Source organism: Brachyhypopomus gauderio, chromosome 5 (assembly GCF_052324685.1).
Source record: "Brachyhypopomus gauderio isolate BG-103 chromosome 5, BGAUD_0.2, whole genome shotgun sequence".
NCBI classification, from domain to species: domain Eukaryota; kingdom Metazoa; phylum Chordata; class Actinopteri; order Gymnotiformes; family Hypopomidae; genus Brachyhypopomus; species Brachyhypopomus gauderio.
In genome coordinates this window covers 19,358,049-19,380,266 of record NC_135215.1, presented here as the reverse complement: position 1 = coordinate 19,380,266, position 22,218 = coordinate 19,358,049, and the positions used below count along the sequence as shown (strand labels likewise).

The 22,218-nt window shown below is 47.0% G+C and overlaps 1 protein-coding gene across 2 annotated transcripts in view; it reads right to left on the bottom strand.

Annotated features, from left to right (window-relative positions):
• slc44a4 (solute carrier family 44 member 4) overlaps positions 1 to 22,218 on the bottom strand; it is a 36,728-nt gene that overhangs the window by 8,888 nt on the left and 5,622 nt on the right. The window contains exons 2-9 of one of the 2 annotated variants that reach the window (XM_077006252.1): positions 8,130 to 8,178; positions 7,916 to 7,989; positions 7,510 to 7,588; positions 6,857 to 6,956; positions 5,839 to 5,970; positions 1,674 to 1,734; positions 1,133 to 1,247; positions 984 to 1,001 (exon numbers count right to left, since the gene is read on the bottom strand). In XM_077006252.1, the coding sequence (XP_076862367.1) occupies positions 984 to 1,001; positions 1,133 to 1,247; positions 1,674 to 1,734; positions 5,839 to 5,970; positions 6,857 to 6,956; positions 7,510 to 7,588; positions 7,916 to 7,989; positions 8,130 to 8,178 (628 nt within the window). The remainder of the gene's footprint in view (positions 1 to 983; positions 1,002 to 1,132; positions 1,248 to 1,673; positions 1,735 to 5,838; positions 5,971 to 6,856; positions 6,957 to 7,509; positions 7,589 to 7,915; positions 7,990 to 8,129; positions 8,179 to 22,218) is intronic. The other variant, XM_077006253.1, reaches the window with a different exon arrangement.

Below are 22,218 nucleotides of genomic sequence, written 5' to 3'. Positions count from 1 at the left end.
TACAGGGTTAGGGTGGGACACAGAAGCACTCACAGCAGAGAGCGGCCCACTTCCAATTTAATAACTTGATAACTCATTATAACCCTAGTCACTTTCCCTAGAAGAGAATCCCTACATGATGGACTTGCTGAGTGGTAGGGCCTAGGGGAAGTGAGTAGGGCCTCATTCTTAATTGAATTGGACTGAGCCCCAAGAAAAGTAAAGAAGAGACTGGAGTGAGAGAGGAGGAGGAGGAGGATAAGGAGGAAGGCAGTGAGAGGTGCTGTGTCATGACCATGTCCAACATGGCCGTATCATGACAGTGAGTCTAGCTGAAGAATATCCTACACTCACACAGTTAATGCCTGCCCCCCCCCACATGCACACAGTTAATGCCTGCCCTCCCCCCCACACACACACTCACAGTTAATGCCTGCCCCCCCAAACACAGACAGTTAATGCCTGCCCGCCACCACACGCTCACAGTTATTGCCTGCCCCCCCAAACACACACAGTTAATGCTTCCCCCCACACACACACTCACATTTAATGCCCCCCCACACACACACACAGTTAATGCCTGCCCCCACACAATCACAGTTAATGCCTGCCCCCCCCAAACACACAGTTAATGCCCCCCCCCACACACACACACACACTCACAGTTAATGCCCCCCCCCCCCCCCCCCCCCCCCCAACAAACAGAGTTAATGCCTGACCTTCACCCCCCATTTTAACAGCATGAAGGCTGCGGGTTATATGTCATGTGTGTTCTGACCATGTTGTGCTGACCATGCGTCCTGCGCATGGTCACATGAGTGTCACCTGAGCTGATACACTACAGCAGCCATGACACCAGAGAAGAAGCAGGAAGTGAGGTAGAGAGCACAGGAATTAAATCAGGCACAGAACTGGAAGTGAATGCAGCAGATGACAGGAAGTGAGGTGGAATGTGAAGGGCTCTACGTGTGAAGAGAAGAACATGAACACACTACATGACTCACGCGGAGAACACTCCTCCTCTGCCAACGAAAGAGAAACCCGTTACTAATGCAGTGTTTACGTACAGAGTCCAGTTAGGACACATTCCAGTGCAGAGCTGCTGTACATTGGGCTACTCCAACTGTGTGTAACAGTCAGACTCATACTTTACCCTGTGGCATTCTTGATGGTGTTGACTGTGGCATTGTTGGTCATCCCGGGAAGACTGAAGTTACTGGGAATTTTGTTATATTCAGGGCCTAAACTCGGCAAACACCTACCCAGAACTATAGATAGATAGACAGATAGATAGATAGAGAGAGAGAGGGTACAGAGAGAGAGGGGGAGGGGGACTTGAATAAATAATGTACTGCGTAATAGTGAGTGGGTGTGTCCCTAAATGCAAAGGTATGTACAACATTTTGTTTTAGGTCTTTGTAATGGTCTTGGTCAGAGGTAATTTCTAAATAGTGCAATCGAGGTAAAATGAGTGGAATCAATACAATCCAGGAAGCCTGAGCAAAATCCTGGTGAGGACTTTTACTTTCTGAACCTGGAATTGACACCTCTGGTCTTGGTGAATTTGTCTTTTGGCCATAAAGTTAACCAAACATCCCAGGCAGAAGCAACAGTAAACAGGGCATTTAGTTCTCTCACCTGAGAGAGAAACAGAGGGAGACTGAACACAACAGGGTGAGGGTGAGACCTGGTACCTGAGGTGGTGGGTGTGTAAAAGGATGGACATAGTTCCTGATTAATAATCTGAGTCGCTGTCTGAAAGAGACAAGAGGAACAATAAATAAAATGCAAAGATGTACTGAACACACACTTGCACATTAATCGTTTACCGACTTGCGTGAATGATGACTTACACTCGTATATCCTCATGCTTACCTGGTCATTCACTGGTGTGTAAACACAGAGTTTAAGAGAGAAAGGTTAAAATACCTATTTTTGGCGCACCCAGAAATCATTTCCTTGTAACTGGAAGGCAGATATTACGTATACGACAGTCTGAAGGTCAATTACACTAAGGAAGAAATATTTTCACTGTCCCAAGTTTTCACCACTCATACTGGCACTACCATGGACCACCCCTCTAACACAGACCACCGCTCTACCACAGACCACTACCACAGACCACCGCTCTACCACAAACCAGTACCACAGACCACCGCTCTATCACAGACCAGAGGTGGGCAGTAACGAAGTACACTGTACTTAAGTACAGTTCTTGAGTATTTGTACTTTACTTAAGTTGATTTTTAAAAAAATACTTATGACTTTCACTTCACTACAGTTGAATAACAAATACAGTACTTATCACTCCACTACATTTCTGTCCAGCTCTCATTACTTCCACACACAACTCTCCTCCCCTCCCCCGATAGTATTTTCACAGGTGACAGCCTATCAGCAAACAAGGATGTGTCTGTGAGGTGTAAAATCAAGTTCGGTGTCGCTAGTCGTTCTTTTCCTAAATAACAAGCAACATGAACGGAGACGGCGGTGAGCGTGTGAAAATGGTAAAATGCGTGTGTCTCACGCTGGCAACCCTGGCATGCTTTTTCGAGTACTTGCACCCATGGCCGTATCTCGACAAAATGTTCAGTTTTCTGAACGGATAAATCATTCCTATCGTTTTAAATGCATGCTTTGTTTGCCAAAAACAAACTATAGGCTATTACTGCATACAAAAATTCACTGTCCCACCTGAGGAAGCATATTATATGCAGCCTAAATGTTTTAAGTGACCATTTTCTATGTAGTCAGAGGAGCTTTGCAATAACGCTAGTGAAATGACTTTGCCTGCTCACTCCACTGCTAGGTCTGCTAGGATAACGATAAATAATGTTAACATTATATTGGCAAGTAATACTACGGAAGCAAACTACGGAAACATCAATAAGGGAAACCGTGTGGGTTAATCGAATATTGTCAAATAATGTTTCCATGCTAATGTCAGTGTAATGTCAATAATTCTAATGTGGCTGTGATTTCTAGTTTGAAAAGAGTTTGCTAGCATGTTGGGTGGCATGGAGTTGGCGGGCTTTAGCCATACTGCAAAAGGTTTTGGCAAGGTTAGACTACCAAGCCTTTTACTAATTTTTGCTAATTTTAAATTAGTAAATTGCTAATTAGCAAAGTAAAATTAGCCTTTTGCTAATTTTACTTTGTCTTTGTTAATATTGACTGTAGCATAATGTTGTATTGGATGACTGAATACCTAACTAGCAAAGAGAGAAAACCGTAATTTTATTATTGACTTTTAATATGGTAACATAATTTGCTTAAACAGGTTAGGCTAGGCTAATCAGTGAATTATGGTTTTAGAAAATGTTTTTGTTCCTTAAACTAAAATGTAGGTTTAAACTTTTCTGCTACCACTACCTGAATGATGTACATCATTGGAATATGCCTTATGGATTATTATCAAAGACTGTATGATTATTATGCCCAAAATGGATTTGGTTGTATAATACTTTTAAACTATAACATTTTTACAAATGTGAAGGAAGGTGTACTTTAATACTTAAGTATTTTTAAAAGCAAGTACTTCAGTACTTTCACTTAAGTAAGATTTTGAACATGCAACTCTCACTTGTATCGGAGTAGCATTTGACCAGTGGTATCTGTACTTTGACTCAAGTAATGAAATTGAGTACTTCGTCCGCCTCTGCCACAGACCACTACCACAGACCACCGCTCTACCACAGACCAATACCACAGACCACCGCTCTACCACAGACCACCACTCTATCACAGACCACTACCACAGACCACCGCTCTACCACAAACCACTACCACAGACCACCGCTCTATCACAGACCAATACCACAGACCACCGGTCTACCACAGACCACCGGTCTACCACAAACCACTACCACAGACCACCGCTCTACCACAGACCACTACTACAGACCACTGCTCTACCACAGACCACTACCACAGACCACCGCTCTACCACAGACCACTACCACAGACCACCGCTCTACCACAAACCAATACCACAGACCACCGCTCTACCACAGACCACCACTCTACCACAAACCACTACCACAGACCACCGCTCTACCACAGACCACCGCTCTACCACAGACCAATACCACAGACCACCGCTCTACCACAGACCACCGCTCTACCACAAACCACTACCACAGACCACCGCTCTACCACAGACCACTACCACAGACCACTGCTCTACCACAAACCAATACCACAGACCACCGCTCTACCACAAACCACTACCACAGACCACCGCTCTACCACAAACCAATACCACAGACCACCGCTCTACCACAAACCACTACCACAGACCACCGCTCTACCACAGACCACTACCACAGACCACCGCTCTACCACAGATCACTACCACAGACCACCGCTCTACCACAAACCACTACCACAGACCACCGCTCTACCACAAACCACTACCACAGACCACCGCTCTACCACAGACCACTACTACAGACCACCGCTCTACCACAGACCACTACTACAGACCACCGCTCTACCACAGACCACTACTACAGACCACCGCTCTACCACAAACCACTACCACAGACCACCGCTCTACCACAAACCACTACCACAGACCACTGCTCTACCACAGACCACCACTCTACCACAGACCTGGGAGCTCATTTTGCTCAGAACAACTTCAAGTCTTGGAGCTAAGCTATAGATTGTCTGATGCAGAGAAAATATATTGGAGTTCCACCATTGCAAAACACTTATGAACCATGTGGAATGTGTATTGTATGCATATATTGGGATCCACTCCCAGTGCTAGTGACAACTATGACGGAATAGTTTACACTGAAACATCCAGCATTAACTGAATTAGAAATGATAAGATTATACACCGTGTGGTCTGTAGAGCTGCTGGTAATGACAGGTTTATATCGCACCACTGTGCTACTGCTTGGGCTCTCGGGATACTACAATCGGCCAACGTTATGTGAGTCAATATTCTGAACGCATCTCATTTTTTAGAATATATGAATAGTGAATAAATACTGTGATGATGTAGCACAATCTAAAATTCTGATAGCTTTGATACATTAAGAACCTGAAAATTACCAACCTGAAAAAAAAACCTGAAAACAATCTTCCATAACTTATGAGTTTTTATATCATTTGACAAGCAGCTTGTTTACAATTATACAAATGCCAGACTGCTCTGCACCTCACTTAAACACGTGTGCAGCATTCACGTTAAATATCCCACTTTCTCTTACACACATTGAATCTGCCAGTGCAGCTTTATGCCAGAGTAAAAGATGATCGTCAAACGCAGGTGGTGTGTGTGTGTTAACATAAGGTTATATTAGTATGTTAGTACATTAGTGTGTTAACATAAGGTTACGTTAGTCTGTTACATAAGGTTCTGTTAGTAAGTCCATATGTACGCATATCATATGTATGTGGATGTATTACATATGAATAAAATGTGTTTCATATTTATGCATGAATAGCGTGTGTATTTGTGAGTGTATGGACAATGTTTCACTCATTTCACCCTTAACAGCCTCTCGTAATGAGACCACACAAAAAAACCCATGCACGCACACCCACACGCTCACACCACCAGACACCTGCAAGACAAAATTTAACTCTGCAACATTCTGACCTTGTAAGAGACAACAAACCATACACCGAGACCCACCCCAACCAACAAGGGGGGTTTTAGCTCATTAAAATCTTAGGTGCCTCCCAATGTCTGTTTCCCAGGCCTGCTAAGAGAATGTTCTAGAATGGTCCATCTTTAAGAACGTACAGTTTATGGCCTCCCGCTGTTCTTAACTTTCTAGCTGTAAATGATTTAATTACCTCAATAATGACATACGTGCACACACAGACACACACAGACCTTACCAGACTGGTTGTGCTGAGGTTGAGGGAGGGCACACACAGCTCCTGCTGGAAGAACTGGGAAGGTTTTTCCGTTGACGTGTAGGCCATAGGATTCAGAGCCCAGAAATGAGAGGGACACGAACTAACACAGATCTGTATAGAGAGGAGGGCACACGTGAGAACAGAACCTCTGTACACAGGAGGAGGGCACACGTGAGAACAGAACCTCTGTACACAGGAGGAGGGCACACGTGAGAACAGAACCTCTGTACACAGGAGGAGGGCACACGTGAGAACAGAACCTCCGTACACAGGAGGAGGGCACACGTGAGAACAGAACCTCCGTACACAGGAGGAGGGCACACGTGAGAACAGAACCTCCGTACACAGGAGGAGGGCACACGTGAGAACAGAACCTCCGTACACAGGAGGAGGGCACACGTGAGAACAGAACCTCCGTACACAGCAGGAGGGCACACGTGAGAACAGAACCTCCGTACACAGGAGGAGGGCACACGTGAGAACAGAACCTCCGTACACAGGAGGAGGGCACACGTGAGAACAGAACCTCCGTACACAGGAGGAGGGCACACGTGAGAACAGAACCTCCGTACACAGGAGGAGAGCACACGTGAGAACAGTACCTCCGTACACAGGAGGAGAGCACACGTGAGAACAGAACCTCCGTACACAGGAGGAGGGCACACGTGAGAACAGAACCTCCGTACACAGGAGGAGGGCACACGTGAGAACAGAACCTTCGTACACAGGAGGAGGGCACACGTGAGAACAGAACCTCCGTACACAGGAGGAGGGCACACGTGAGAACAGAACCTCCATACACAGGAGGAGGGCACACGGGAGAACAGAACCTCCGTACACAGGAGGAGAGCACACGTGAGAACAGAACCTCTGTACACAGGAGGAGAGCACACGTGAAAACAGAACCTTCGTACACAGGAGGAGGGCATACGTGAGGACAGAACCTTCGTACACAGGAGGAGGGCATACGTGAGGACAGAACCTCACGTGTATGTACCTGAGTGGTGGGGCACTGGAGACCATTGAGTGCTGCAGCCATGATGTTAGTAGCCGTGGCACAATTCAGAATATTAAAATAAAACACGTTCGGCTTATCTCTAATGGGAGAGAGAGAGAGAGAGAGAGAGAGAGAAACATATAAGTGCATTAATTAATAATAAGAAGCACATTAAGCTTCAGTGGGGGTGAGGGGGTGGAGGGTGAGGGAGGGTGGAGATGGGGGTGAGGGAGGGAGAGTGGAGGTGAGGGTTAGGGAGGGAGAGTGGAGGTGAGGGTGAGGGAGGCAGGGTGGAGGTGAGGGTGAGGGAGGGAGGGTGGAGGTGAGGGAGGCAGGGTGGAGGTGAGGGTGAGGGAGAGGGAGGGTGGGTGGAGGTGAGGGAGGCAGGGTGGAGGTGAGGGTGAGGGAGGGTGGAGGTGAGGGTGAGGGAGAGGGAGGGTGGGTGGAGGTGAGGGAGGCAGGGTGGAGGTGGAGGTGAGGGTGAGGGAGGGAGGGTGGAGGTGAGGGAGGCAGGGTGGAGGTGAGGGTGAGGGAGGGATGGTGGAGGTGAGGGTGAGGGAGGGAGGGTGGAGGTGAGGGTGAGGGAGGGTGGGGGTGAGGGTGAGGGAGGGAGGGTGGAGGTGAGGGTGAGGGAGGGTGGGGGTTTTGCTTACTGGTTGGGTGCGATGCCACAGAACATTCCAGTGGAGTTCCGTGGGTAGAGAACATGGCGGGGGTCTCCATACAGCCAGGCTGGAACACAGCACACACACCACCTTTAGTCTGCTGAAGGTTACTGGCCTCCTAACGGTGCTGCACATGTTGAGACCAGTGAGACCAGTAACTCCCCTTACAGTCATATTCACCACACGGGTAGTAACATACTCCCCGACCACCACAACACTGAAAAGAACAGCTCCTTACACAGTGTGACATGAACACAAAAATCCACAGTGAACAGACCTTTCACTAGAGATAATTTGCATGCAGTTAAATCCATAAGTCGGAGGTGTCTGGAACAGAGGCTAATGTGGTGATATTACACCCACAAAGGGTAGAGTGAGTTCATGATGTTTTTACCTAGAATTCCAACCACTATGTATCCTGTGATGACCAGCATGAAGAGCACACAGCAAATGATGTCGGTGCAGCTCCTGCAGGAGGATAAGAACTTCAGATCACACACACACACACACTCACACACACACACTCGCACTCACACGCGCGCACACACACGCGCGCACACACACGCGCGCACACACACGCGCGCGCACACACATAAATGTGAACAAACCTGTTGTGGATGGGCCCGTTAAATGATGGGTCATACTGGGCTGGCTCCCCTAGGGAAAGAGGCGGAGTTACGTAGTTAATTAGATGAAAATCAACACCCATCCATGTTCACATCAGAACAATGTTTGCCGCATACATCAACACACAGAGTTTTAATGTCCTGACTGCTGTGTTTGCGCGTCCTGTTCACCAAACCGGTTCTACAGGAACTAAACAGGTAGTGGTGCATTAATGCTACTGCACACATCCAGGATGTACCACAGTCTTCCTGCAGCTCCACTCTAACAGAGCACCGACCACGTCCCTCACACCCCATCAGTGCCAGTCCTACTCATCAGCCACAGTTCACCTTCAGGACATGAATAAACATGGGGACGTGCAGGTCAGGTCTGGGTCAGGTCTGGGTCAGGTCCGGGTCAGGTCCGGGTTGTGTGGTCCACAGAGTTCCTGATCTTGTTCAGCTCCCACAGTTCACACGGTCACACTACCAGTGTACCCTGGACACCTGAATTAGCGAGATTGTACATCTCCATAGAGACTTAGGGTGTGTTGCTTAGCAACAGAGGGCATGCAGGGTATCTGCACATTTTTAAATCTCAACTTCAATGACTTTTAAGACTTTTTTAATACCTCTCACAAGAAAAAATAATACTATTACTGGGGATGCAGGTGTGTTCCACATCGTTGACCTGGGGGGGGGGGGGGGGGGGGGGGGGTGGTTGGTGGTGGTGGCGACGAGAATTTTTGACCGTGGGGGGGGGTTGGGGGGCGGTTGGCGAACGAAAATTGTTGACGTTGTTGAGGCCGTATACTCCAGCGCTAGGAATCTAGTACTAGGACCCTGGAGCGGTTATTTTCTGCATGGTCCTAGCGCTAGATTCGGCAAAGTTCACATCGCGCCAGAACAACTGAACAACACACACTTATAATAATTTAATGCCTCCCCTCATAAAATTCCAGACATTTAAAGACATTTTTAGGCCTTGAATATGGAAAACTAAATTTAAGACATTTTAAGACTTTTTAAGGACCCGCGGGTACCCTGGCATGAGTGAGGGCAGCAGGGGGTGCAGGGTGGGCGGGACTCAGAGAGCACAGGCCACGCCCTCCACTTTCCCTCTCACAATAATCCACTCTGCAGAGAGCATGAAAGAGACAGAGATTATTTGCAGAAGATGAAGACAGAGACGGTGGGAGGGAGACAGAGACAAATGGAGGGAGGGAGAGAGAGACAGATAGAGGGAGATGGAGATTGACGGAGGGAGGGAGACAGACAGGCGGAGGGATGGCGACAGAGACAGACAGAGGGAGGGAGACAGACAGAAAGACAGAGGGAGGGAGACAGACAGCGGGAGGGAGGGAGACAGACAGCGGGAGGGAGGGAGACAGACAGCGGGAGGGAGGGAGACAGACAGATGGAGGGAGGGAGACAGACAGACGGAGGGAGGGAGACAGACAGACGGAGGGAGGGAGACAGAGACAGACGACAAAGAGACAGAGGGAGAGAGACAGAGACAGACAGACAGATGGAGGGAGACAGAATTTGAATGTGAATTCCTAGATTAAAAACAGATTGACAAACTTGCGCCTCTGCATCCACAGTCCAAAACCACCTGCACATTCACTGAAAATGTTCCAGTCTGCAACCAATCAGGTGTCTGCTCCAGAACACACCCTGCTACACGTGTCTCCACGGAGACCTGACTTGAACTAAACCACCACGCCCTTCAGGGGAGGTCATTTGCAATCAAAACCAAAACACTTTAACAGTGTAGGCAAAACATTAGGAAACTACAGTCTGGGCTTTAAAACTAACACTATGGACAGGCGACTATAATAAGATCAAGACTCATGTCTCCCTCTCCCACCTGGAAAATAAGGACTCTTACGTCAGGATACTGTTCATTGACCACAGTTCCGCCTTCAACACGGTCATCCCTCACAAACTCACCCACAAACATTCATCCCTCGGACTACATCCCACCCCCTGTGGCTGGCTTCTGAACTTCCTGACTGGCAAACCTCAGTCTGTCAGAATTGGAAACAGGACCTCAGCCAGTATTACCACCAACTTTGGTGCCCCGCAAGGCTGTGTCCTCAGCCCCATTCTCTACACCCTGTAAACCCACGACTGTGTTGCCTCCCACAACGACAACGTAATCCTGAAGTTTGCTGACGACACTGCTGTGATAGGTCGTATCACCGGTGGAAACGAAGTAGTGAACAGTCTGGTGACCCGGTGTATGGACAACAACCTCGCCCTAAACACAGACAAGACCAAAGAGATGATAGTTGACATGAGGAAACGAAAGAGAACTCATCAGTCACTATTTATCCGGGACTTTGAAGTGGAGAGGGTCAGCACCTTTAAATACCTGGGGGTCCACATCACCGATGACCTCACCTGGACACACAACACCACACATGTTGTAAAGAGGACTCAGCAGCGGCTGTATTTCTTGAGGAGACTGAGGAAATTTGGCATGTCACCCCAAATACTCAACAACTTCTACAAATGCATCATAGAGTCTGTCCTGACCAACGGCATTACTGTGTGGTACGGCAGCACTACTGCAACGGACCGCAAATGCCTGTAGAGTGTGGTAAAAACAGCCACAAAAATCACAGGGATTAAACAGCCCTCTCTGCAGAGCATTTATCAACGCAGAGTCCACAGGAGAGCCGCCTCAATCATCAAAGACCCCACCCACCCCCAACACGGACTATTCACACTCTTACCATCAGGCCGGAGGTACAGGAGTGTGAAGTGCAGAACTAGCAGGTTAAATAACTATTTTTTTCCCACTGCCATCGAACTCTTGAACAGCTGAGCTGATTTCTGACTCACAAATTCTTTTGCACTATCAATTTCACTACGTTACAAATTACTGCAATATATTTATTACTTAATGTATCCCACCATTGCACAATGTAAATAGCTCTACTGTATTGCACTACCATTCCAAACATTGCACATTGTAAATAATTTTGTATTTTGTATTTCTTGAGAGTATGTTTGTTTTTATATTTCCACTATTCTTCTATTCTTTTTATTTCATATTTATTTACATTATTACATCCAGGGCGGACAGCAAAATAGGAATTTCATTGTACAGGGAAGCTTGCTCCTTCCTGTGCATATGACAATAAAGCCTTGAATCCTTTGAACTAAATAAAACCAGTGTCCTTTGTTCAAGCACATGACCAGGTTATTACACAACAGCACAAACATACGACCAATTCTGCCAGATCCAACTTCACAGCCATGACAACCAAAGGAGTAAAAGATTAAGCTCCGAATATAAGTCCTGATTTATTCTACCAAGCATATTTCACTCAGTAATTCCAACTACTGTACTGAACTAAATAGGCAAATCTAAGCAGCAGGACCAAGACTCTTACGAGGACTTTTACTTTGCCTTTTACAGTAGCTGGCAGGCGCTCCAGAGCGATGGGCCGATGCATCAGTGTGACAGTATGTGCACTCCCTGGGGAATGACCTTGACCTTGGTGTTCATAGCATTGTTAAACACAAGATAAGATTGGGTGGGCCAGGGCTCTGAATTGTTACATGAAGGCATAATACTGCATCCAGCAGGAAGACTGGCTCTCCTGACATTTGCCAGACGTTTATGCCCTGAGGGATGTCCGTGTTCATCAGTGGTCTCCACAGGAATCAAACCCACAACCTTGGGGTTGCTCCCACCTGCTCGACCAGATGAGCTACAGGCATTTACCTTGGAGAGAGAAAAGAACTCAGGACAAATATTTGCCACTGGCCGCACTTCAACCCACTTGCAGGTGGATTGTAAACTGTGACAAATATTATCTCTGCATCACAAAACATGCTACACAAGCAGGAAACATGTTGCTATATACGTCTATGAAAACCAGTTCCTTAGATGACTTCATAGAAAACACCAGATCACATTACACCACACACCCCTCTTGCCCAGTTTACTGAGGAATGGGGGAGGGGGGAAACAAAAATAATAAATCTCTGTAAAATATCACACATGATGGAGGTTTAGTTTATGCTGATGCATTTACTTGGAAGTCTAGAACATTTCCTGCTGCGTGTCCACCCAGGGTAGAGGTCAACTATGAGAAATCAGAGACTGCCTGACGCATTCTGGGTTTTACAGCTGAAGATCTTGTTTGGTAGGGAAAGACAGATAGATAGATAGATAGTTAGAAGAAAAATAGCAAATGTAGATTTAAAAGTGAAAAATGTTAGTTCTTTCCACTGATGTAATTTGGGGGGGGGGGGGATGTCCCCCCCACTTTTTCAAAAGCCGGTTTTGGTCCCCCCCAGCTTTTACGGTTAAAACCAAATATTTAAATAGCGACGAATCCATGTCCCCCCCACTTTTGAAATCAAAATTACGTCCATGGTTCTTTCATTCATTCATCTTAAGCTGTGGCAAATATCATAAATTATCTACTTAACCTGTAGCACTTAACACAGACAAACATTAACACTGTGGACTAAAACACTCCCTGACAGCAGTTTTGCATCTCTCTCTCTCTCTCTCTCTCTCTCTCTCTCTCTCTCTCTCTCTCTCTCTCTCTCTCATTTCAGGTTGGGTGATTCTGTGTGCAACATAGACACTACACATGATAGTCAACATCAACATAATTAACTAGTTAACTGATAAATCAAACTAAGTGTTTGTGTGTGTTTGTGAGTTTGTGTTTGTGTGTGTATGTGTGTGTGTGCATGCGTGCGTGCTTGGAAGCCCCTTGACTTGGATGTTGACCTAAATAGAGAACTCTCTGGTTAACCAGTGACTCATGGGAGGGTGTCTGCGGTCCAGTAACCCCCCTTGAGGAAACTGTGTGTTTTATCTCAGTCTTAAAGTCATATAACCACCGATAATCCATATTTACACAATAGTAATTACACACAAATGCTGATCTTCCACAAGATTTGAATTCAATGAATTCACACATCTCTATGTCAGACAGCAGAGTGTATGTGAATGGTAAATTCATGTCTCTATGTTAGTATTCAATGCCTGATGTCTCTTGTTCTGGTCATCTGTTCATAACTGGTTTTTAAACTGGTATATTCACATCTGATTCTAAATATTTCTTCAGTCATACAGAAGTCTATAGCCTAGTAGCAGGCAGTTCTTATATTACCTGATTAAGCTTTAGTGTCTGATAACACTACTGCCTTATCTGGCTCTTAAGCTCATACTAATAGCAGACAAATATGTCTAGACACTCATCCACACTCACCCCCACCTTCACACGCGAGAGCTCTCAACTTTAAAACATTCTAGTTTTAAATCCCACTTCAACAATGGTCAGGAACCAAAGTAGTTCTGTACAGATAACACTCATTTACAGTAAAGATCATGTTTTGTCCTGGTATTATACCCTCCAAGACATATTCAAACACACTGTAGACAATCTAGAGCCCAAGACATTCAAACATACTGTAGAGAATCTAGAGCCCGACACATTCAATCACACTGTAAAGAATCTAGAACCCTACACAACACAATCAAAAACACTCAACAAACAACACTGTAAAGAATCTAGAGTCCGACACATTCAAACACACTGTAGAGAATCTAGAACGCTGACACATTCAATCACACTGTAAAGAAGAACCCTACACACAGGTGAGGAACAGAACACAAACTGTTTGAGGTCCAGTATCCACAGTGTAAGGGATGCAATGTAAGGGTGCAGGTGTTGGTAAAATCTGCTTTAATAAATCTAAGTCTACAGTCTACCAGAATATTTTAGAGAACTTCATGATTCCTTCTGCTGAGGATCTGTATGGAGTTGCAGATTTCGTCTTCACCTGGACCTGCCCATGCAGCCGAAGCACCTAAGCCTGGTTTGATGCCAATACCATCACAGTGCTTGACTGGCCAGCCAACTCACCGGACCTAAACCCCATTGAGAATCTATGGGTTATTCTCAAGAGGAAAATGAGGACCACCAGACCCAACAACAAAGAAGAGGTGACAGCAAGCATCAAGGAAATCTGGGCCTCCATAACTCCCAGGAAATGCCACAGGCTGATTGCCTCACTGCCACGTCGCATCGAGGCAGTGATTAAAGCAAAGGGATTTCCAAGTATTGCAAATTGACATGTCATTTTGAAAGTACCATATTTTGATTCATTTGCTGTGATCCTAAATTCTTTTTGTTCTGCAAAAACTGAAAAGTAGTTTGGGCTTATTTTGTTCACAGTATTCTGACTGCCGCCAGAGCACGTGGGGAGGAGAAACAACAGTATGGTGATTACTTTTGAAACGAAACGAGCTTCCTGAGCGAGTCTCTTTCTTCACCGGCGACACAATATTTTGAAATCCTGTTGCAAACGATTACCATTCTGTGCAATTTAGCAGATACGCTTATGGCTTACAGCAGATACACACCAGTTTAGGAACACAGTATTTATTAAGCGGAATACGATATTTACTACATATTTGTTGTCAGTCTCTGGGAGTTGCTGAGTCTCGGAAGAAACTAGCACAGTCTGGCTTTAGGGGAAAATAATAAAAACATTTTCGTAAATACTGTTTTGGTGGCTAAAATGCCTCATTTATCCTTTAATGCAGTTTCGATATTTGAAGCCAACTAAAGAATAACGAAATCACAAAGCGCCTTCACTTGACTCCGCGTGCCTTTTACCTCCAGCATGGAAGTGAACGCAACAGTCGTCATGCGTTCCGACAGGCCTCGCGCGCAGGACGCTTTTCTGATCCAGACCAGACCTCCAGACCGGGAGGTAGACCAAGCTTGAAATAGCATCACCTCACACCCAACATTTCAACACTTGCAAAACAATTTACGATTCTGAGAAGCAACGTCGTGGTTTGTGTAGCCACAGCAGTGCCTGAGAAAAGGCGTCATTCAGCGACGGCCGTTGGGCCTACAGCTGACATTATGGGCATTATCATAGTAGGTTCATTTGGGCTTATTTAAAGAGCAGTGGTTTTGCCCGAATCGCATTGTTTATTTTTATATGTCTCAAATTTAGGAACGTGTTTAACCCTTTTGATGCACAACATGGATCAATAGTCGCCAAGTTGAGCGTTCATTTTCTATATCAATCAATCAATCAATCAAAACTTAATTATTAGTGGTGGGACTTTAACGCGTTAATTTCGATTAATTAATTACAGGAAAATTAACGCACTAAAAATATTAATGCATTTTAACCCATGAGACACTTTTGCACCGTGGAATGTTTCTCCGTGCACGAGAATGGGAAATTTAAATATAAGAAACTTCCAGATGGAAGTACAAACAAAAATAGTGTTATTTGCACTTTATGTAGGAAGGAGTTCGCTTATCACAGGAGCACCTTCGTTACCGCCTCAACGCAAAACATGTTGGGGCTAATGCGCAGGTCAGTAATGATCACTTAGCTGCTAAATGTATTCCTAGTACGATATGGTGAACAAACGTCCGTATTTCCCGGGACATGTACGTATTTCACATCCTGTCCCGGTCGTCGCGGGTTTTTTTAAGTGAAGAAATGTCCTGGGGTGAGTTTCCCAAAACGTTCTTAGCGCTAAGTACTTCGTAACCTCGTTCATACGTACGAGGTTAAGATGTACTTAGCGCTAAGAATGTTTTGGGAAACCCACCCCTGGTTTTTAAATTACCTTCATTGGACCCAGTGGCGTGCACACATAGACATCAGATGGTGCTAAAGCACCACCAACTCTGCCCTTTATCATCGAAAGTGCCCTTTTGAAACTTCGGGTTTTTTTTTTTATCATTTTAATGAGGTCGGTTTGAAATGATCTTTTGAAAACCTGAGCGATTAAAAACAATGCCCTGAAATGAGCCACCACCTCGCACACACCGACCTCTCTCTTCCTTTAACACCAGATGCGCTGCAACAGCAGTTCAGTTCAGCGAGTGGAAGGAAGCGTCTTCAGCACAGCACACACGGTCACAGATAGACTTCTTCTCCCGTCCCCACCAGCCAGGTTACATACACATCAAGTCAAATCGTACCGTTTGCCCTCTAAGCCCAACGTGAAATCATTTTTTGTGCTGTAAAATGTCTCATACAGCACCAAACTACTAAGCATTTTTAGCCGACTGGTCACCTGATAAACTAGTCGCTCCAGCCCAAATCAATGAAAGATAACGCGAGGACGACCACATACAAATAATTAAGGTAGAGTTTGCAAATCTATGTGTTAAGCTGAACGTCTTCTGTTGTATAGGTTTTGTTAGGCAACATAAAATAACACATTCATTTGTGAAAGAAGAAACGGGAAGTTCCCCATTAGGCCTACCAGTGAAAAATGCCCATCTGCATTCAGTAGCCTATAACTTCTTACTTTTTGGTCTTTTTACTGTCTTAATTGTAGGCCTATATTGATTTACTAATTGCAAAATATATTGTCGTGCTTGTGCTCCTCCGTATGTGAGCTGCGGCACTTGTGTGGATGACGTGAGTGGAAAAACTTCGCACGACAAGGAATCTAAAGTTTACTGTTTTTACTGAAATCTCGGCAGGTCAATACAGAACATTTAACATTACAGCAACACGAACAGATTGTCAGATGTACGGGCTCTAGCTCGGGCACAGAACAGCAGTTTGCACTGTCCATGCGATGAGCCGTGAGCGCCGTCTGTTTTTATTAATTACCATGGCAACCATTTCTAACCGATCGCATCCTACATGCGCTACACACACATCAACAAAGAGAGAGGAGGGAACTAATTCCTCAAATGTGAACTCTTACACTACCCCCCTCCAGGAGCACTGAGTCCCTTCAGTACAAGTGAAGTACAAATACAATGAACCTATTAGTGAACCAATTAGTGAACATAACTCGATGGCAGTATACACATTCTTTGCTTCTGCAATTTCTTCAAGTTCAAATTTTTTTCTATTTTTTTTTTTTAATTTTTTATTTTATATATAATGAGCACTAACTCAAAAGACATACAAACTCACTTAAATTCACAAATTCACTTAACAGTCCACCTGTTAGAACTAATTCCGGAACCTCTCCGGTTTCTGAACTACACGTCCGCTGGACGTCTTAACGGTCTTTCCTGGGAAGCCTTGGAGCCCTGGTCTTTCCTTTGGCTCACATCCCAAGGCTTCCAGGTGAGGTGCTCTCTCTTGATCACATGACTCCTTAGAAACTCCTTTCTCCACTAGGTTGTCACCATTGCTCTCTTGTAACGGCAGCTCTGGCACCAACGGGGCACCCTCTTCAGCCATCTGTATAGCTAGGCCCTGGCGCTGCTGTAGCACTTGGCTCCTTCGTCGTCCAACCCACACAGGAACCACTTCACCATCATAAGGTTTCAGCCGATTGTGATGCATTATCTGGCTGCGTTTCAACCCTTGAATCTCATATAGGACAGGACCCCGGCGTGCAGAAATGATGAAGGGGCCCTTCCAAGGTGCTTGGAGCTTGGGGCTTAGTCCTTTCCTTTTGGTGTCATCCCTCACATACACCAAGTCACCAATGTTGTAGGTGCACTCTCGTGCTCGAACATCGTACACCTTCTTCTGTCGTTCCTGTGCAGTGCGGAGGTGTTCCCTGGCTGTGTTCTGTGCCTCCTTGAGTCCCTCTTCCAGGTTGTAGAGGAAATCAGTCACCTCCATTCGGGAAGATTTGAGTTCTGCAGCTCCCAACTGGATATCCTGGGGTTGGTGAACCTCTCGGCCGAACATAAGCCGATTAGGCGTGAACCCAGTGACTGCATGCCGGGAACTGCGGTAGGCTGAGGTGAGCAACGGGAGGTGCTCATCCCAGTTCTTTTGGTTTTGGTCTACATAACATCGGATCATCTGGAGTAAGGTTCTGTTGAACCGCTCCACCTGTCCGTTAGATGCCGGATGGTACGGGGTGGTTCTGGTCTTGGTGATCTGCAGAAGCTTGCATACACTTTGGAACAGGGAGCTTTCAAAATTGCGGCCCTGGTCAGTGTGCAACTCAAGGGGGGCTCCAAATCGAGCAACAAACTCGTACACAAGCTTCCTAGCTGTGGTCTCTGCCCCTTGGTCAGGGACGGGAAAGGCTTCGACCCATCGTGTGAACTGGTCAATTATGACCAGAATGTACTTATTCCCAGAGCTGGATACTGGAAAGGGACCAAGGATGTCTAAGTGGAGACGGTCGAGGGGTGCTCCAGCCTGATAGCTTTGTAGCTTCGCTCGTTTCAGCGGCCCTGGGGCTTTGCGTGCACTGCAATGTTGGCATCTCCTTACGAACAGACGCACATCCTCACTCATTCCATACCAGTGGTAGCTCTGACGTAGGCGCTCGAGAGTTTTCACTTCCCCAAGGTGACCAGAATAGGGAGGGCTGTGACAAGCCTGTAGGACCTCTTCTTGCATGGAAACAGGGATGAGCAGTAGCAAGACTGAATGTTGAGCTCCTACCCTGTCCCAGGAATAATGTAAAACTCCTCCCTGCAACACAACCTGAGGCCAACAGAGCCAGAACTTTCTCACTGCAGGGCTCTCAAGCATCACCTGATCTTTTGTAGGGAGCGTTCCCGACTCTTTCCACATGTGGAGGGTAGAGAGGACAGGGTCAGCTTTCTGGAGTCTGGCCAACTCTTCAGAGCTGACTGAGTGGAGCCAGTTAATGACTGGAGTCTCTGGCATAGGTTCAGACACTTGGCTTGCTTCCAACGATTGAATGTTGTCACCAGCGGTCTCACCGCCAGACTGGACACATCTCACCGCCAGCGGCACCACATCATCGACATCATCCTCAAACCTTGTCCACTGCTCATGAAGCCTTTGACAGTACTTGCATCCTTGGCATGGAAGGTCTGACGAGTTCTTTCCAGCTTGATAACAGTCACACTGATACAGGCCTCCTTCTGTTCGCCTCGACAAAGCATCAGCATTACAGTGTTTGCGGCCTTCTCTGTGCTCGATGTGGAAATCATACTGGCTCAACTCCTCCAGCCAGCGAGCCAACTGGCCTTCGGGGTATTTGAACCGGAAGAGCCAGGTGAGACTGCCATGATCTGTTCGCAACAGGAACTTTCTGCCCAGTAGGTAGTGGCGGAATTGGCGGGTGTAACGAACAACAGCAAGTAACTCCCGTCTGGTGACGCAGTACCTCTGCTGAGCTGGTGTGAGTTGGCTACTGGCATATGCCAGAACCCGCTCCTCTCCCCACTGTAGTTGTGACAGGACTGCTCCAATACTGTGGCTTGATGCGTCAGTGTCAAGAATGTACTCGCCTCCAACAATGGGGTAGCCCAGTACTGGTGCAGTCGTTAGTTTTTGCTTTAGTTGTGTGAAAGCATGCTGGTGCTCATCCGCCCACAGGAATGTAGCACCCTTCTTTAGCAGGTTGTGGAGTGGGCTCGCCAGTTCTGCAAAGGCTGGGACAAACTTACGATAGTAATTACATAACCCAAGAAAGGCTTGGAGCTCTCGCAGGTTGCTGGGGGGCTCCCAGATCTGTACATCCTTGACCAGAGTGGGGTTTGGGCGGATTCCGTCGCCACTCACAACGTGGCCTAGGAAGAGGACTTCCTCCTGAAGCAAGTGGCACTTGGATGGCTTCAGTTTCAGTCCATAGCTGTGGAACCGCTGGAAGACCTGTGCAAGCCGGCTCAGGCTCTCCTCCACCCCCCTACCGAGGACGATTACATCATCAAGGTAGATCAGCAAGGCGTCCCACTGAAGTCCTCTAAGGACGAGCTCCATCGCCCTTTGGAATGTGCCTGGAGCATTGCAGAGCCCAAACGGCATACGGGTGTACTCATATAGCCCCCATTTGGTGAGAAAAGCCGTCTTCTCACGGTCTCCATCATCTACCACTATCTGCCAGTAGCCAGACTGGAGGTCAAGTGTTGAAAACATAGTAGCACCCCCAAGAACATCAAGGCATTCCTCAATCTTGGGCAAAGGATACGCATCCTTGACCGTCAGGTTGTTTAGACAGCGGTAATCCACACACCACCGTACGCCCCCATCCTTTTTTCGTACTAGGACGACCGGAGAGGCCCACTCTGATGAGGAGGGCGTAACGACGCCTGCTTCAAGCATGGCTCTAAGATGCTTCTCCTCTTCACATTGGAATCCAAGAGGTGTCCTTCTCATTGGCTGGCGCACAGGTTTGGCTGATCCTGTGTCTATTTTGTGGGTGACAGCAGAAAGGTAGCCCAGGTCGGTATCATCCTTGGCGAAGATGGATTGGTAAGTTAACAGTAACTGGAGGAGACGTTGCTGTTGCTCCTCATTCAGCGCCTCAGAAGCAGCACCAACCAGGTCGTGGAGGTGTTCAGGTAAGTCGGAGATTGTCGTCACCCTTCCAACCACCAGCGCACCTCCTGACTCCCTCTCTACGCTGGGCACTGGGCTTTGCCCCGGCAAAGAGAGTGGCTCCTCAGGATAAACCTCGACTAGGACGCCAAGGCAGGTCCCCTTCGACAGGGATGCTTTGCTAGTGGAGAAGTTGCATAACCTGACGAGCACTCGTTCCTCCATAGTGGTGGCTACGCTTCCAGAGGCTACAGCTTCTGTAATGTTCAAAGGTTCTAACACAGCTGGAACACCTGGTCTTGGGTCGTCTACTTCGCCCCACACCACACATTCAGAGGCAGGTGGTATGGTGGTGGGCTCCCCTAGGGTCACCCGGGCAACACAATAGTCTGACCTGCCCTCTCTTACTATTTTGGAAGGTACCAGTTCGTTCCCAATAAAAACTTTGCCACGGGTGTGGATGACAACATCATGTGACTTCATCAGATCCAAGCCTAGCAGGACAGAATCACGTATAGGTGCTACATACACGTTCCACTTGATTGTTTTGGATGCAATCCCGAATGTGATGTTTAGTCCACTCCTTGCCTCCATACCATCTCCAACTCCTGCATTCAGGAGGTAAGTATTACGTAGGCTTGTTGGATCACCTCCGAAAAGAATCCTATACAGCTCCTCTGAGATTACAGTTGTTTGAGCTCCAGTGTCCACCACCGCCTGTGTTGGAGTGCCATTTACAGTCACAGGAATTTGCAGACTCTCCCCTTTGTTGCTGGTGCTGCTGATCTGCAGCCCTCGTAGCTGATGATCTGAAGTTGGATCCCTATCACCATGCCTAAGTGCAACTGTTGGGCTCAGTGACCTTGGGCAGTCCCTTCGGAAATGTCCTTTATCCCCACACTTAAAACATGGGCCAACTGTATCACGATTTGGACTTGGTGACTGGTTGCGTGTTCGACTGGACTGCATGTGAGGCTGGTTTGGCTTCCTCTCTGATGGTAGGGAATCTTGTATTTTTGCTCTAGTTTGCTGGCGCTCTGTATATGTAGACTGAAATTGGTCAAACTGCAACTTTAGGCCCCCTACTGAGTGAACGAGGGCCTTGACTTGGTCCGCCAGCTCAGCAAACTGATCAGTGGTTACATACTGGGGGGTCTGCACCCTACAAGAAGTAGCAGTGAAGCTCTCACAGATGTCCCCATCTTCAGCCCAGGAAACGCGCCTCGCCCGGCTCTTCATTTCAGTTTCACGTCCCATAGTAGCTTTGAAGTTATGTTCGTGGGCTTCCACCCATTTTTGGGCCTCTGCCAGGGAGCACGGATCTCGGTTCATAACTTCATAAGCCACCTTTTGATTTCTCAGACCCTTGAGGAAGGCATCGGTTGCCAGTTGATCCTGCAGCTCGAGATCCACCCCTGGGTATGCAAGTGTGACAAGGCGCCGCACCTCTTCTGCAAACTCAGCTGATGTCTCTCTACTTTGCCGAAGCTCTCCTAGCCTCCTCCTTACTGTGGTAGGCGGATCCCTCTTTCCAAAACGCTGAGTGAGCGGTTCAACTAAGAGAACATAATCCTCCCTGGTGCGTTCTGGCAGCGAACAGACATAGCGTATTGCAGCTCCCCGTAAGCAGTCATGCAGTCTGTCTATTCTCTCTGCGGTACTCCACCCATACTTCCTGGCCAGGCGCTCAAATGGCAACAGAAATGAGTCCCAGTCATCATTTCCATCAAAGGTGGCAAGTTTAGGCCGATGCACTTCCTGCAGAGTGTACCGACTGTTGTAGCCAGAGCTATTCACCCTCTGCCCCTCCTGGTAGGAAAACGAGTGCTGGGCTTCCTGCTCAGGGTCT